Source organism: Arvicanthis niloticus, chromosome 19 (genome assembly GCF_011762505.2).
Source record: "Arvicanthis niloticus isolate mArvNil1 chromosome 19, mArvNil1.pat.X, whole genome shotgun sequence".
NCBI classification, from domain to species: Eukaryota; Metazoa; Chordata; class Mammalia; order Rodentia; family Muridae; genus Arvicanthis; species Arvicanthis niloticus.
This window is the reverse complement of record NC_047676.1, coordinates 623,703-641,887: the sequence shown is the minus strand read 5'-3', so window position 1 is coordinate 641,887 and position 18,185 is coordinate 623,703. Positions and strand designations below refer to the sequence as shown.

Here is an 18,185-nt window from a genome sequence, read left to right as displayed (position 1 = left end):
AGTTGAAAGCTCTTTTGTGATTCATCTCATCATGTAACTGTAATCCCCCATATTTTCAAAACAAATAGCATATCATATATAACCAAATTCACAGGAAATACACTGCATTATTCCCAAATGCCATTGTGAGGAAATACTGTGCCAAAAGAAGACAAAAAGCCAGCAGGGCAATCTCCAAAATCTCCATCTCCTTGTCTGAGGTCAAAGCTTTATTCAGATCTCTGACTCCTTTCTGCTTTCGTCAATATTACAGATTGATGTTCCAGAATCTGGGATCCACACATGGTCTTATGTGGATCTCTAAAGAGATTGGGTCACTTCTCCAGCTCTTCCCTATATAGCACTCTAGGTTCTGGTTGACTCCACTCTACTGCTGCTGCTGATCTTTCTACTCATCCCCTGGTGCTGACATCTTCAATATGCTGGGTTCTCTTGCTGCAACTAGGCTTCACTGCTTTTCTCTCATACACTCCCTTCATGGTGCCAAGCCTTAGCTGTTCTCCACTACACATTCATGCCTTAAAACCGGTGCCATGTTGGTGATACTTACACATGACCAAGACCAGGTGCAGCACAAGATAAAACCTTGGTTATCTCTGGAACACAGCTTCTTGTCCTCTTAGAAAACATGCTCCAGATTTCACCTCGTGATGCTGGTTTCTTCTTCACCTCCACTAATTTTTTTACCATAGCTAACCAGTATCAGCTGTGTCAGTAGTCCCTTCTAGTCTTGTTTCTAAAGCCACAGCCACATGGACAAAGCTGCTGAGTTCTGTGCTTGCTGTGGCTGGAAGATGTCCCCTTCTATTACATTATCACCAGCTTTCTAATTTTGAGCAACTTCACTGCCTAAGCTTGGCTGTACTGGATCTTACTCAGTGTTTATCCTTAAACTCAGAGATCTGCATGGCTCTGTCTCCTGAATGCTGGGATAAAAGGTGTGTGAGTGTGTGTGTGAGTGTGTGTGTGTGTATGTGTGTGTGTATGTGTGTGTGTGCGACAGTTTGCCTGTACCTAAGATTTTCTTTACCTAAAACTTGTTTGTGACCAAAATGACTTGAAACAGAAATCTGCTTGAGTCTCATCTCCTGGGATTTAAGGCATGTACCACCATGCCTGGACCTAAGCATTTCCTTTTAGATCTTAAATTGAAAACCCAGAATAGTAATGACATTCCATCCTTTGTCAATCTGACACATACTTGTATCTCCTTATATCCACATGGAAGCAATAACCAGGCAATACTAATGCCCATCATGATACACTTCTCCTTCACACAACTTCACATCCATATGTTTAGGTGGATGGAATCTTGCCATAACATCACCATTTCTTTAATACCATCAGATATCTTTGATCACAGAATTTAGCTTCAATCAACTTCCTCATAAGCCTTTTCTCTTTGAACCTAACATTTTATATTTTTCCTTTCTAAGATTACTATGTTTGATCAAAACAATCACCATAAAAGTATACACAGGCCAAAGGCTATGCTTGGCTTTCCTGAGGCTTTATTTGTCAATACAATCAACATAAACCTCCTTACCTTAGCCTCAAGGACACTCTTCAGACAAGGGAAAAAGGCAGCAACATTCTTCAGCAAAACATTATAAAAACTATATACAAAGTTCAAATCACCCTTAGTACATATGTGTTCCATATTCCTAATAGAATGGACCATTAAGTTCCACTTAATGCATGTGTCAATCCAAAGTCTAAAAATCAACACTGTTCCAAACAAAAACATGGTTAAGCCTATCATAGCAATACTTATGTCTGGGGTACCAACTTCTGTGTTAGAGTTTCCATTGCTAAGTAATGACACTGTGACCAAGGCAAGTGTTTTAGAGGCAAGTATTTAATTGGGCCTGGCTTACAGTTTCAAATGTTTAGTCAATTACCATCATAGCAGGAAGAATGGCAACATGCAGGCAGCCATGATGCTGGACATGGAGCCCAGAGTTCTGCATCTTGATGAGAAGGCACCCAGGAAGAGATGGTCTTCCAGCTAAACAGCAGGAGGGTCTGTTTGTGCTGGCCGTAGCTCCAAAGACCACCACCATAGGAATGCACTTCCTTCAAGACAGTAATATCTACTCCAAAAGGGCCAAACATCCTAATATTGCCACTTCCTAGGTACAAGTATATTCAAATCACCACAGTTTATTCCTACTATGAATTTTTTTCATGCATTTAAATATGACTAGAACATCCAGAGGCTTTAACACATTGATTACTTTCAGGTTTCTCTCTAGTATGTGTTCATTGTTGTATTCAGAGACTACTATGATAAAGTTTCTCTAAAGTGTGTGTTCCTTGAATTATTTGCATAGTACAGTGACATGCAAAGTCTTTACCACATTCCTTACATTCATAGGGCTTGTCTCCACTATGTGCTCCATCATGTACTTGGAGACAACTGTGATATGCAAAGGCTTTATCACATTAAATACATAAGGTTCCTCTCTTGAACATTTTGTGTTTTATTCAGAGATGACTGTCCTGAAAAGACATTACCTCATTCATGACATTCATGCAGTTTCTATACAGTAAGCCTTCTTTTATATACTGGGCCATAACTGTAACTCTCAAGAGCTCAGTACACTGATTACCCTCATAGGATTACTCTCTTAAATGTGTTCTATTATGTAGTTGCAGATGACAGTGAATTGACAAGGTTTTACCACAGTGATTACATTAACAGGGGTGTTCTCCAGTGTGATTTCTTTTGAGAAAAAACAATGACATGCAAAGGCTTTACCACATTGATAGCATTCATGTGGTTTACCTCTTGCATGGATCTTTTATATGACTGCAGATGACTGTGACTTGAAAATGGTTTACAACACTGATTACATTCATAAGGTTTGTCTCCAGTATGTGTTCTTTTATAATAATAGAGACTACAAGGTTGTGAAAAGTCTTTAACTCATTGATTACATTGATGAGGTTTCTTTCCAGTATAGGGTTTTTTATGTTTTGGAGAGTAGTGGGACCTGCAAAGGCTTTAGCAGATTAATTAGTCTTAATCAGGGTTTCTATTCCTGTACAAAACACCATGAAGTAGAAGGAAGTTGGGGAGGAAAGGGTTTATTGAGTTTATACTTCCATGGTGCTGTTCATCACCAAAGGAAGTCAGGACTGGAACTAAGCACGTCAGGAAGCAGGAGCCATGGAAGCATAAAGGCCATGGAAGGATGTTATTTACTGGCTTGCTTCCCCCTGGCTTACTCTTCCTTTCTTATAAAACCCAAGACTACCATCCCAGAAAGGGTACCACCCACAATGGGACCTCCCCACTTATCATTAATTGAGAAAATGCCATACAGCTGAATCTCATGGAGGCATTTCCTCAAAGGAAGCTCCTTTGTGATAATTCCAGGTGGTATCATATTGACACACAAAACCAGCCGGTACAATTATATTCATAGTTTCTTTTTAATATGGGTTCTTTTGTTTTTGCAGAAAATAACTTTGTAAAAGGGCTTTTGTCACATTGATTACATTATAAGATTTCCCTCCAGTAGTCTTTTGCAGTTTTGGAAACATCTCCCTTGTTTCTCTCCAGTATGTGATCTTTTATGATATTGGAGACTTCTCTCTTCTGAATAGGCTTTACCACATCGATTACATTCATAGGACTTCTCTCCAGTATGTGTAGTTTTATGTCTTTGGAGAACACTGGGTCTTGCAAAGGCTTTACCACATTGACTACATTCAAATGGTTTCTCTTCAGTACGTGTTGTTTTATGACTTTTGAGATGATCGGGTCTTGCAAAGGCTTTACCACATTGATTACATTCTTAAGGTTTCTCTCCAGTTTTTGTTGTTTTATGACTTTTGAGATGATGTGGTCTTGCAAAGGTTCTACTACATTGATTACATTCATTAGGTATTCTCTCGAGTATGTATTCTTTTATGATTTTTGAGATAATCCGATCTTGCAAAGGCTTTACCACATTGACTACATTCATAAGGTTTCTCTCCAGTATGTGTTCTTTTATGAATTTTGAGAAAATAGGGTCTTGTAAAGGCTTTACTACATTGATTACATTCATAAGGTTTCTCTCCAGTATGTGTTATTTTATGTATATGGAGAACACTGGGTCTTGCAAAGGCTTTACCACATTGACTACATTCATATGGTTTCTCTCCAGTATGTGATCTTTTATGATACTGGAGAGCTGTCTTTTCAAAATAGGCTTTACCACATTGATTACATTCATAAGGTTTCTCTTCAGTATGGGTTTTTTTATGACATTGGAGTTGACTGTATCTTGCAAAGGCTTTACAGCAATGATTACATTCATAAGGTTTCTCTCCAGTATGGATTCTTTTATGTAACTGGAGTGAAGTGGGTCTTGCAAAGGCTTTACCACATTGACTACATTGATATGGTTTCTCTCCAGTATGTGATCTTTTATGATATTGGAAAGCCTTCTCTTCTAAGTAGGCTTTACCACATTGATTACATTCATAAGGTTTCTCTTTAGTATGGGTTTTTTTATGATATTGGAGTTGACTGTGTCTTGCAAAGGCTTTACAGCAAAGATTACATTCATAAGGTTTCTCTCCAGTATGGATTCTTTTATGTAACTGGAGTGAAGTGGGTCTTGCAAAGGCTTTACCACATTGACTACATTGATATGGTTTCTCTCCAGTATGTGTTCTTTTATGATATTGGAGAGCTCTCTGTTCTGAATAGGCTTTACCACACTGATTACATTCATATGGTTTCTTTCCAGTATGTGTCCTTTTATGTCTTTGGAAAACACTGGGTATTGCAAAGGCCTTACCACATTGATTACATTCATAAGGTTTCTCTCCAGTATGTGATCTTTTATGATATTGGAGAGTTGTCCGTTGTGAATAGGCTTTAGCACATTGATTACATTGATAAGGTTTCTCTCCAGTATGTGTTCTTTGATGTATTTGGAGATGACTGTGGCTTCCAAAGGCTTTACCACATTGATTACATTTATGAGGTTTTTCTCCAGTATGTATTCTTTTATGTCTTTGGAGATGACTGGTTCTTGCAAAGGCTTTACCACATTGATTACATTTATATGGTTTTTCCTCACCATGACTTCTTACATGCCTACAATGATAATTGGCACAAGTGAAAGCTTTACCACATTCATTACCCTGATCAATCATTTAATCAGTATGAATTAATTTTACAGTTTGGTTTAATAATTAAGAAGAATCATATCTTAAAGTTTTATCACTTCATAGGTTCATGGTGTTCTGCCCAACTATAGCTTGATTTACTTCTTTGAAAATACCTGTGATGACAAGAGTATTTATTACATGGCTCACAGTTATAACATATTTTTTTCTATATGAGATTTCTGTATGATATATTACATGTATCTAAAGGAAAATGTAAAAATGCAGATTTTTATAACACTGACTTAATTCATAAATTTCCTGTACTGTGAATCATATCACATTAGCACTGTGAACCAGAAAAAAAAAAAAAAAAAAAAAAAAAGAAAATTTACAAATTTCTTGTGCCCAAGAGGATTTTCTGCAGTGTGATTTTGGGGATGTTCCCAGTAAAGTCAGAAAACCAATTAATTGCAAACTTCTATCATATTCAGAATATCTACCAGAGGCAGAATAGTACCTATCTTCTCACTGTTCTGTAATAGAGAGAAGTACATTGCTCCTTTAAATATTCATTTGCTCATCTGGTTTTATTTATTCTAACACTTGATATACCCATAAAAAAAGAAATGAAAAGTTTCCACATTGAATGAACACCATGCGACTTTTTGTTTCTTATAAACATACTATATATGGATTGAGGTTTCTTCATGGCAATATTCTTGACTCTCATAAACTGACCTCTCAATAAACTTACCAATATCACTACAAGAATGTGAGTATCACCAAATTTACCATAGACTATTTGTTTATTGGATGGCTTTGGATATATACTTATCAATATTCAATGTACAATATCTAAATATTATGAGACTATTCAGATCGGAAGTTCCACAGCATAGCTCTAATGGAGCTACAAATCAAATAAAATTATCTCTTAAGGCATTGTTTTCATGTCTTTTACCTTAGAGAAATGTCTTACAAACACAAATCAGATAACTGACATTGAGGCACATGGCTTTGTGAGAATATTATAATCATAGCTATACTTAAAGGACTGATATTTTACATACTTCCTTTTCTTTAGAGTTTCTAGGATATATTAAAATTGCCTCAGAAGCATATTTGTATCAGTTTGCACATTAATATTACCTTTTGTGTCTTCTAGAATGTTGAAATTCTTTTTCAATATGGTGGTCTTCCCAATTGTAGCCTAAAACACAGTACCAGAAAATGAATGATATAGTATTGGAAATAAGGCAAATTACAAGCTACTGTGAATTTTCATGGCACTGAACCTGATTTATTCTGCTCAATTTCCTTGTTCTCAATTGAAATAAGAGTATCATCAATAACCAAGAAATATTTGTCCCCTTATTTTGAAAAGCAAAAGAAAATTCAGTCTTACCTATATCAGTGAGGTTCCCATAGGTCTCCAGCATCACATCTTCATAGAGATTCTTCTGGGAAGGATCCAGCAAATTCCACTCTTCTTCAGTGAAGTTGACATGCACATCATCAAAAGTCACTGCATCCTAAAATATGTGTACAACACAAAGCATGACACTAACATCACTGTAAATAAATGTATGCTTCCTAGACAATATAATCATATTTCAGGTACTACCTCCATTTATTTCTTGACACAGAAGTTATAATCTAATCACTATATCATTTTAGAAGGAACTTGTATTATGAGGATCACATGTGTGTTGCTTCTGAACCCACTGAATAGGATACAACTTTGCAAGAGAAATGCCAGTTGAGAGGGAGATATAGACAGAAACAGACCCACAGCACTGAGCACACATTAAAGAAATTGTATGAATACTTAGTAACTAAATAAATGATAGAGAACCTGGGTGTTTTTGCTCATGTCTTTAATCCCAGAGGCACAGGCAAGTGTATATCCTTGAGCTTGATGCCAGGATGGTCAATGCAACAAGTTCCAGGACAGCAAAAGTTACATACTAAGACACTCATATCCGTGTAAATATCTACCAAGGAAACAGAAATGATAGAGAGAACTCACAGCTCTTTACTGAAGTTCCTACAAAGAATTATACATTCAAAGCAGTTCTATATTCATCTTATAGAAACATAAAGTGTACCAGTTTAAAATGCAGTATTAATAAAATTTTACTAAAAGGGAATGCATGTTTAAACAGATGCAAATATACAAACAAAAATATTAGTAATACAAATGTTGATCATAAATAAGCAACATAGGGCAGGAGTCTGAGATAACTCAGAAGTGGAAAGCTCTGACTGGTCTTCCACATAATGGTGGGCAATTTCTAATATCTACATGGGGACCAACAACTACCCATAACATGAAGTTCAAAAGTTCTGAGGTCACATTCAGACAAAACTAAAGATGAGGCACATATGAGAATCATATACATTCACACAGGCAAAATACTCCTATTTGTCCAAAAATTTCAGAAGAAACACAAGAGTAAGGCAGAACATCATACACCTAGAATCCAATGACACTGACGCCTCAGATAGTATTTATATTATGAGCATATGCCATCCTTAGAAATAGAATATAACCTATATATTTGCACAAATTTCAAAACTAAAGATGTGGATAAAGAGCAGCACAGAAGCACGTGCTTATTGTACAGTAACATGTCAGGTGGCTTGTGTGGATTTTGTATCTATTTCAGGACAGGAAAGGCTTCTTAGAGAAATTTTGTCTTGAAAAAAAAACTAGAAAGTTAAAAATATAAAACTAACAGGTTTGTAAATTAGATTAACATTGAATAGCAAATGTTTATACTGCATCTTATGTGATTTAGGGACAGAGACCAAATGGTGAATATATGGAAACATGAGAACAAAGCTCAAGGATCAGATTCAACCACAACACAGTAAACACACAGAACAAAATTTGTCTTGTCTAACAGAAATGCAGGGGTAAAGCTGCAGGAGAGAATGAGGGAATGGCAATAGAACACTTGCCCAGCTAGAGACTCACCTTACTGGCAAGCTCTAATCCACGACATTATTATGGATACTTTGTTATGCTCCCACACAGGAACCTGGCATAATTGTCTATTGTGAGGCACAACCCAGCAGCTGACTGAAACAGATGCACAGAACCACAATCAAACACTGAATGGACCTTGGGGACTGTTATGGAAAAGTTGGGGGAAGGATGGATGGTCCTCAAGAGTTTAGGAACTACACACACACACACACACACACACACACACACACAAACCCAACAGACTCAACTAACCTGGAACTTTGGGGACACTCAGTGACTGAGCCACAAACAAAATAGCATACACAGGCTGGACCAAGGCCCCCAAGCACATATGTAGCAGATATGCAGCTCTGTCTTCATGACTGTCCTCCAACTACTGTAGCAGGCTCTTGTCCCTAAAGCTGTTTCCTATCTTTGGAATCTGTACTCTTAACAGGGTTGCCATGTGTGGCCTCAGTGGGAGAGGATGCACTTAACCCAATACTTGATGCACCATGGTGTGAGAATAACTATGAGACCCACACACTCTCAAAGGGGAAACAAATAGATTGGTGGTATAAACTATGTGAGGGCAGTGGACCTACTGTAGGTACAGTGATCAGAGTTATAATGAATATATAAATTATTGAAGAGCCAAAACCCAAATTAAGATAGAAAGAAATATTTTTAAGCATGTACACACTATCCTATCCCCCAAAAGAAACCTGAAAAGGCTCCTCCTACAACAGCTTCCACAAGCTTCACAAAGAAAGCCAAACATGACAGACTACTGCTCAAAACACCATCCTATCTAGAAGCTTTTTGTTTCAATAAACTGCATTCTGACCCTGGACTACAGCCTCATGTCTATCCTGTGAGGAAAATCCATTCAGTCTAAAGTGATCTTAATAATCTGTAGGAGCTCCTAAAGTGTTCAAATGTCTAAAGTATCTTCTGACACTCAAGGCAATATCTTGAAAGCCACATCTTATAAAATCAGAAAGCAAGTTATATCTTTCCAACATACAATTGCACAGGATACCCCTTCCAATTCCAATAGATAGGAATGTGCACAAGGGGAGAGAAGATTGGACCAAGACAAGAAACACAGAAGGGCAAACATCCAAATTCTATAGCTTTGTCTCAGACACATTGGACTACAGATTCTAAAGGCTTAGAGGGCCCTTTTCCTGTAACCAGTCATACATCTCTCAGTTTGGGTACTTCCTCTCCCTATATGTATCTCTCCATGGCACATTTCTCCATGCCTTAGATATGTCAGCAAGTTATAGTTGCAAAATGCAACCCAAGCATCATCGTCAACAAATTAAATGTAATGACCTTTCACAGAATCTTCACTGTGGCTTTGACTCTGCCAAAGGATGGCTGGAATAGTGCTAAACTGAAACCATAGGGGAAGACTCCATGACCTTGAAATTTTCATCTTTCAGTTTCCAGAATTAGCACAATATGGGTGACCTTGTCAGGTTTGCCTTCTAAGTAGGTGAGCCATGCCTTGCTGGGACCATAGTCTCAGCAGGTTTTATTTAAGTTTTTTTCTGTGACTAGGAAACACTTTGCCTACTCCTTCCATTAATTTAAGAATTAGCAGTAGAAAGTATTACACTTAGGGTACCTTCTCAGAAATACACCCACAAGGGTATGTACTCCACTAAGTTCATAGCCATTTTATTTATAACATCTAGAAACTGGAAAGAATGCAGATATCCCTCAACCAAAATGTGGATACAGAATATGTGGTTCATTTACAAAATGGAATACTATTCAGCTATTAAAAAGCATGCCATGATGAATTTTGAAGGCTAATTGATAGGACAAGAACCTTTCATCCTGAGTGAGGTAACCCAGACCCAAATGGACATGTATGAATGGATTTATTTTCAAGTGAATATTAACCATAAAGTACAGGAGATCCACACTATACTCCATAGACCCAAAGAAGCTACTTAAGAAGGAATGAGCATGGTAAATGTCACTCAGAAGGGGGAATAAAACAGTCATATGAGGCAGATGGAAGAGTGAGAACTGGATGTGAGAGCAGATAAGAAAGGGAAATGGGGGGAGAATCAGGAACAGATGTGGTGAGAGACAAGAGAGGGCCAGAGGGGGAAAATAAATTGAAATCTGCAGCTGGCTGGGTGGAGGGTACATCCTAAAGGATGTGCCAGAGACCATGAATGGGAGAGCACCAAGGAGTCTGTGAGATTGATCTTACCTAAGATGTAAAACAGTGAGATATGGACCCTAAAGAGGCTACATCCTGCAGCCAGGCAGGTCTCCCAGTGGAGAGTTAAGGACACCAACAGAACCAGAAATCTTTCCACCCAAAACTGGTTCTGTCTACAAGAAATGCAGGCACAAAGATGGAGCAGAGACTGAGAGTATGGCCGAATAATACCCTGCCCAACTTGAGACCAATCCCATGGGCAAGCATGACTGCCTGACATTACTGAGGATGCTTTGTTAAACTTGAGCCTGCAGCTTAGCATAATTGTCCACTGATGGTCTCCATCCAGCACCTGACTGAAACAGATGTATAGACACACAGCTGAACATTAGACAGGGCTCAAAGAGTCTTTTGTAAGAGTTGGGGAATGGACTGAGGGCCCCAGAAGAGACAGGAAGTCCACAAGGAGACCATCAAAATCAACAAACCTGGACCCTATGAGACTCTTAGAAACTGAGCCACCAAAGAACATACAGAGTCTGGTCCTAGGTCCCCACCACATATGTAGTACATGTGCTAATCAGTCTTCATGTGGCTCCCCCAACAGATGGAACAAGGGATGTCAGTTAAGTTGCTGCCTAACTGTGCAAACTGTTCCCCTAATTTGTCTGTCTTGTCTGATCTCAGTAGGAAAGGATGTGCCTAGCCTTGCAGAGACTTGACATGCCAAAGTTGGGGGATATGGAGGTGGTCCCAACCCTCCCTGGGAAGATAAAGAGGAGTCAGAGATGAGGGACGGTGTAAGGTGGAATGAAGTGGGGATATCAAATGAGATATACATTGAATATACAATTAAACGGGAAAAGTAAACAAGTACATTTATTTCTGAATTTGTTGCTATTCAGTATCTCAGTGCATAAGCCTATTATGAAAGATTTTTGCCCACAGTAACACACAAATGACCTCTAGCTAAATTTTTTGACAGAGTCTATTTTTCACAAAATACTATGTCCTCAACTTTCTATGGCTGCATTACTGTGAACACTCCGATCTTCCAGGTCCTATGAGAACAACTGGTTAAGATCCATGTATACCTTTCTATGACTTTTGCCATCTCATTTTCTGATATTTTCTACATTACTCTAAAAGAGAACATAGATAGTGTCAGACAGCAAAATCATCTTTTGATATCATTTTGCTGTTGTTGTTGTTCTACATTGCTATTCTGCTGCTTCCTTTGAATCCTCTAAGCAACAGCATCTCAGGTAACAAATGATTGCTGTGCATGGTTCTGTCAGATCATAGACCATCAGACTTGGAGCTGAGAATAGAAACTGAAGATAGAAAATGAAGGCAAAAACTATGGACAAACATTTTTTCCTGGCTTGCATTCCTGCTTGGTCACTGTCTCATGTTCACCTAGCTTTCTCATCCAGAACAGCCCCACTTGCTTAGGAATATTGCCAGCCTCAGTGGAAGAGCCTTCCCACATCAACCATCAAGAGTAAACAACACAGACATAAAAAAGAGCCTTCTGATGAGGGCACACCATCAGTTGAGGCTCCTTCAGGTGACTGTATCTCTAAAATGTTGAGAACTGAGGACAATAAGGACACAGAGACACTAATCAATGAGGAAGTGTTAAAATCTCCAAACCAGTGACATAACCATCTCAATTACAGGAGCCCCTGGCACTGCTTGAGGGAATGGCAGTTGTGGCTGAGCCAGGACAAAATGGGAAGTGCACCAGGCTCAGAGCAGGGAAGGATACCCTGGAATGGGGAGTTCATAGATTGTGCTGCCCTTGGGTAAGATGGGTTTCCCTGCCAGTGCAACCAAAGTGGTGGCTAAAACAGCTGGAAGGGGAAGAGAGAAGCACATTGCCCCATAGACCTGGAAAGGACTACCCCCAAAGGACAGGAGCTTTGATCAAAGGAAGATATGCTAACTCTGTTGGAAAGGGTGAAGAATGACCTTCCATCTTATGACAACTCTAAAACTAGAGTCACATATGAACTGGGAAGAAGGTGGATAGGGAAGGAAAAATGAGTTCTTTTTCCTTTCCACCCTGTAAAGTAGGGTAAGGACAGGCTGAGGGTTTAGTAGCAGCCTGATTTTCCCTGGATGCTGTCTGGAAAGCACTCTGTCATGGGTAATTTAGTGGGTGTAAGTCCTTTTGGTGAGAAGGGTTAACACCTAGGTGAGGGTTTAGTACCTAAATCAATTGGGATGGAAATGGTCTCATTTCCTCTCATAGTCTTAGAATAATAAAGTGGCACATGCATATTAGATAGCCACAAGGGGGTGGTAAAAGCTATCCAGCAGATTCTTCCACTTGGACAGAGGAGACAATGAAGACAGGATGGCAGCTGTGAGTCATATACCAGGGTTCCAAGTGTGCTGTAACTTTCCCAGAAATTAAGACAAGGGGCACACAGTCCCCTATACCAGGCTCTGGAACATCTTCTGAGCCTATTGTGGCTAAGGCTCTCCAGTGTATCCACTGTACCATGGTTCCATGTTCACTTTAGTCATCTCCCTGCACAAATACTCATGAAAAATCAGAACACCATGTCACACAGACACAAATATGACAGACAATCCACTGACACAAAGAACAATGATATTTCTTTTTTTTTTCTTTTCTTTTTTTTTTTTTTTTTTTTTTTGTTTTTCGAGAAAGGGTTTCTCTGTGTAGTCCTGGCTGTCCTGGAACTCACTCTGTAGACAAGGCTGGCCTCGAACTCAGAAATCCGCCTGTCTCTGCCTCCCAAGTGCTGGGATTAAAGGCGTGCGCCACCATCGCACCATCTTAACAGCCGGTCTTTCAACCCTTCAGTTTGGAGTCCTGAGTTTGGGTCATGTCAATATACCAACATGCTATGCCCCAGTCACGTAGACCCCACAGACCAACAAGAGCCTACTGCAATGCAAACACAGAAAGGTCTTTATTATGAGCTCAGTAACAAGGACAACCAGTAACCAGTCAACCCCGCAACAGGTCCAAACTGAGAGACCAAGTGTAGGGGTGCTGTGTATTTATTGTAGTTACAGCAAGCTTGGGGCATTAACATACAGGTCAGCAAATTAATATTTTTGAAATCGTATGCCTGGAATAATATGCAAGAACCAAACAAGGGGCAAAACCAACTGACACCCATGATGCATAGGCTAACATTGTTTTTCTCTGTAAGGTGTATTAGTTATCTACATGTATCTTAACCCTGCTGCTGTACCTAGACTGGCTGTTCAGAAAGAGGGGTTTGTCATAGCATGTTTGCTCAAGTGAACTTTGTACACTCTCAAAACCAGAATTGGTTGGCCTTTACAAACTTATCTTTGTTCCTGATCCCCTTATTATTGAAAGATACTGCTGTTCAACCACAAGACATGCTTGCCAGTAGAAAAGGTACTTTGTCCAAGAACCTACCCCACTATCTGTTATTGCAAACCAATGGAACAGAATACCAGTGGAAAATTCCTCTCCCCCTGTGAATGCCTTCTATAGACACCAAAGACAATCCCCACCTACCCCATCCCTGTTTCACAGCTCCCTCTTTGGAAGACACACCCTGTTCAACCACATGCCATGCCTGCTAGGAGACAAGGTAGGCTTTCCATAGATCTACCACCCTATTCATTATCCTTGATGCAAATTTCACAGTTGCCCCTAGCACTGTCCTAAACACCAGAGGCAGCTGACTATCTCCCCTGACTATGTCTCCTTGTGGACTGCTAAGATCATCTCTTCCTGCCTGGCCCTTCTTCGAGCTTTCAGCATTAGCAAGCATTCCCTCTTGAACATACCCACCAAACAGGTCAGTAAAGGAGGAAACACTCAGCCAACACTCTCTGTAAATCTTGACATTAAACTTTAACCCAGGAACATAACTCCCACCAAAGGAAGACACACCTAAACCCTCAAACCCAGAGGCCTAGACACCAGCATAGGAATATAATAAAACACAGCCAGGAAAATATGTCACCAGCAGAGCCAAGTTATCCTATCACTGCAGGTCCTGAAAAATTAAAAGATGCAACAGATCTGATGGACAAAAGGTTGTTTTGGGGAAGGGAGAGAATTTAGAACCTGGAGAAGAAATAGAGGCACACAAGAGGACCTACAGACAGGCAGACAGACAAGTAACAGAGAGCCATGAGGGTAGTGAAAGGTAATAGAGGTGGGGCATGGGCAGAAAACAAAGACAAGGAATAAAGAAAGAGAGCTACAGTGACTGGTGGTCCTTTTATATTGAACACATACCCGGCATACCTGGCAACAGTAGCAGGTGGTAGAGACATGTACTAACTTAAGCAATTGCTAATTTTCTAAGAGCAGGCCATTGAAATAGCCTGTACCCTGAGAACTACAGACGCAAGGTTCACAGACAGAACAGGAATGGAAGAGACGATCTCAGGTAATAAAGAAGAATAGAAAAATGGACATATCAGTCAAAAAAACATTGAGTCTAAAAGGTAACTGCCACTAAACAACTAGCAAGTCTGAAACATTGAATAGGCAAAGACTACAAGTGATTGGAATAGAAGAATTATATCAGCCCAAAAGTCTAGAAAATATTTTCTTTTCCTTTCTTTCTTTTCCTTTTTTCTTTCTTTCTTTCTTTCTTTCTTTCTTTCTTTCTTTCTTTCTGTCTTTTTCTTTTCTTTCTTTTTTTTTTTTTTTTGGGTTTTTCCGAGACAGGGTTTCTCTGTGTAGTCACTCTGTAGACCAGGCTGGCCTCGAACTCAGAAATCCGCCTGCCTTTGCCTCCCAAGTGCTGGGATTAAAGGCGTGCGCCACCACCGCCCGGCTAGAAAATATTTTCAATGAAATAATAAATGAAAATTTTCCTAAACTAAAGAAGAAGATGACTATTAACAAAAAGAAGCATCCAAAATACCAAATAGACTGGAAAAAAAATAAGAGTCTTTTTGCAACATAATAATCAAAAAACTGAACATATAAAGTAAGAAATATTAAAAAAAATGCAACAGAAAGAAATTAACAAAATCTAAACAAAGCAAAAACAAGTAATATATAAAACCAGACCTATTAGATATATGTCTGTCTTCTTTTTTGGGGTGGGGTGGGGGGTGGGGTGGGTTTGAGACAGGGTTTCTCTGTGTAGCCCTGGCTGCCCTGACCTCTCTCTGAAGACCACTCAAAATTTTCCCTGCCCCTGCATTCCAAGTGCTGGGATTAAAGGAGTGCACCACCACTGTCCAGCATACCTGCCTTCCTATTTTATAGTATAAAAGAAAAAATGTTTGGACATTTTTGCTGCAGACTCAAAGAAACCACCCATGTTTCTCCAAGCAAGCCAATGAGCCAAATGCTTTAGGCAAATTCAGAATCAGCCATGATACTGAAGTTATTCATAGGTCACTGCCTGATTTGGCAAGTGAGGAGCACCACAAGGGACCACACAGGTGGTCACATGTGGCTGATTGTTTCTTTCCAGAGCCAGAGAGGACCCCCCCCCATACACCTCCCTCCCCGCCACCCTGCTCCCGCTACTCAGCCACTGGCTCCTTCCATTTGTGGGCATTTTTTTTTTTTCCCCTCTGCTCACCATGTCTGGATAACAGAGCTTCCTGGGGTCCTCTCACAGCACCCAACAGCACAGCTCAGAACAGGAGGCATAGAACCATCCAAACCTGCACAGTCGCAGGAAACTAGAGGAGGCCGGAAGATCCCGCCTCTTTGTCTGACTGGCAGATCCACCTGGAGGCCTGATTGGCCAGCGAAGTTTCCTCCAGGTTTAAGAGTGCTTCAGTCCAGTGTCAGACTTTGCCAAATCTTGGGCGTGATTTGCATGCCATTAGCATTTGTGCCTCTCCTCCAAGAGGAATCCCACCTCACCCAGCCCTGGGGGAGAACCCACCTTTCCAGCACAAGCTATTTAGATAATTTTATTGTTGTTTTGTTTTTCGCGACAGGGTTTCTCTGTGTAGCCTGGGCTGTACTGGGGCTCACTCTGTAGACCGGGCTGGCCTCAAACTCAGAAATCCGCCTACCTCTGCCTCTCAAGTAGTGGGATTAAAGGCGTGCACTGCCACTGCCCAGCGCTATTTAGATATTTAATCCAGCGCCCCATCCCCCATTCTCTCCCACCCCCCCCAACCCCGCGCGCTGTAAGCATTGATCCTGCACTTATGAGAACCTGACTTAAGACCTTGCCTGAGCTTTCCTCAGGGCACTTGCCTTCTTCCTGAAATCAAGGTGAATAGCTTTCATAGATGCAGTGGAGGTATCATTCTGACCTAGGAATGGAAGAGTGCCCAGTCTATTAACATTCAAGAAGGATTTTACGAACAATAGTTTTGTTTTGTGGCTTCACACTGGGCTCAGGGAAACTACAACTCCCTTTCACCAGATGATAGGTATCAAACAACCCTGGGAGAAAAGCCAGAAACATAAGGAAACACTGTTGAGCACTATTGTTAACCAGCACATCTTCATCAGTGATGAAGCAGAGGAAAACCACACTTGTATTAGTACAGGTTCTTTAGATGAACATATCTCAAATCATAGAGAGAATGAATCTCTCTATACATATAGAAAGGATATTTAATAGAATGTCCCAATAAAGGCTGTCGGCCAAGGGAAATTAGAAAAATCAAGGACTGGTTGATTTCATGTTGCAGGATATTACAGCTGATCTCCAGTATATACTAGAATTTTGAAGATATAACTACTTACTAATATCTTGAGTAGAAGTTATAATAGTCCTAACAGTCTGAGTTTTGTGGATGTTTCCCCACTCACATAACAGAATCCTTCCATGACATCTTCCATGACTGTCTTATTTTCAGAATGCTTGTCTTCACTTTAGTTTTATTTTGGGCCCCTTAGAGGACTCTTCTCTGAGGCACCATAACTGCTGCTCTTTTATATCACTGCTTTGGACAGTATAATAATATAGGATGATCCATTTTGCAAACAACAAAGATTACAGATATCTTCTCATGGGTGACTACAATGCCAGCCCACTCATTCATCTTTCCACAGTATCACCAGTGATGGATTCATGGAAAGACAGGAGCATTTGTGAGAAACTGAAGAATGGGAAAGACTAAATACAGGAATGTAAGACACACTGCCATACAACCATTTCTTCAAATGAGAGAAGAAAGGTATTTCAGGTATTTGTGGTGGCCATGCAAACCAGAAGATCTGAATTCCATTAAATGGACCCTTGAAGAAAACCTAAAGATGCTAATTGGAACTAATATTCTATGTGAGTATGTGATTTATATACAGATTCATTGAGCATGCTCAGGAATGAGAGACACTGTTATACATATCATCCTCTATGGATTTGATATATCTCTCACACACATACACAAACACAGAGAAAGAGAGAGAGGTTTGAAGGGGGATGGAGGGAGAGAGAGAAAGAGAGAGAAGACACACACACACACACACACACACACACACAGAGAGAGAGAGAGAGAGAGAGAGAGAGAGTAAACACACACAACACAGATACACATAAAACAGATAAACACAAATAAAAGTTCCTGCCACATCAGGAACTTTCTGATCAGTAAGTGATTTACCCACTTTCTACTGAAACTTGTGTGACATGTGCTCTAAATCATAATTTCAAAAGATTCTCTCTCTTTTTGTATAAGTTAAAGAAGCTTGCGGAGTTTACAGAGTAGGGGAAATTTGACTTAAATCAATAATAGGTATAAAAAGTTTATGTTAACACCACAAAGTTTAGGATATTCGAAAACTATTCAAAAAATTATTGTATAATTTCATTATACAATATTTACAGTGAGTCCAGACCAAAAAGAAAGAAGAAAAAGAGTACCATAGATTATGAAGGACATAAATTGTGAGCGTAGTCTCGGGAAAACTATTAAGTGTTGAGGACTGTACTGTCCCACACTTGGGAGCCAGTA

The 18,185-nt window shown here is 39.7% G+C and overlaps 1 protein-coding gene across 1 annotated transcript in view; it reads right to left on the bottom strand.

The window, feature by feature from the left end:
- The window catches only part of LOC143433753 (uncharacterized), a 37,103-nt gene extending 21,152 nt beyond the window's left edge, over positions 1–15,951 (bottom strand). Inside the window, 4 exon segments of the mRNA XM_076916308.1 lie at positions 4,036–5,098; positions 6,262–6,322; positions 6,518–6,644; positions 15,845–15,951. Of these exon segments, the coding sequence (XP_076772423.1) occupies positions 4,036–5,098; positions 6,262–6,322; positions 6,518–6,644; positions 15,845–15,847 (1,254 nt within the window). The 5' untranslated portion in view covers positions 15,848–15,951.
- Positions 15,952–18,185: the final 2,234 nt, after the last annotated feature.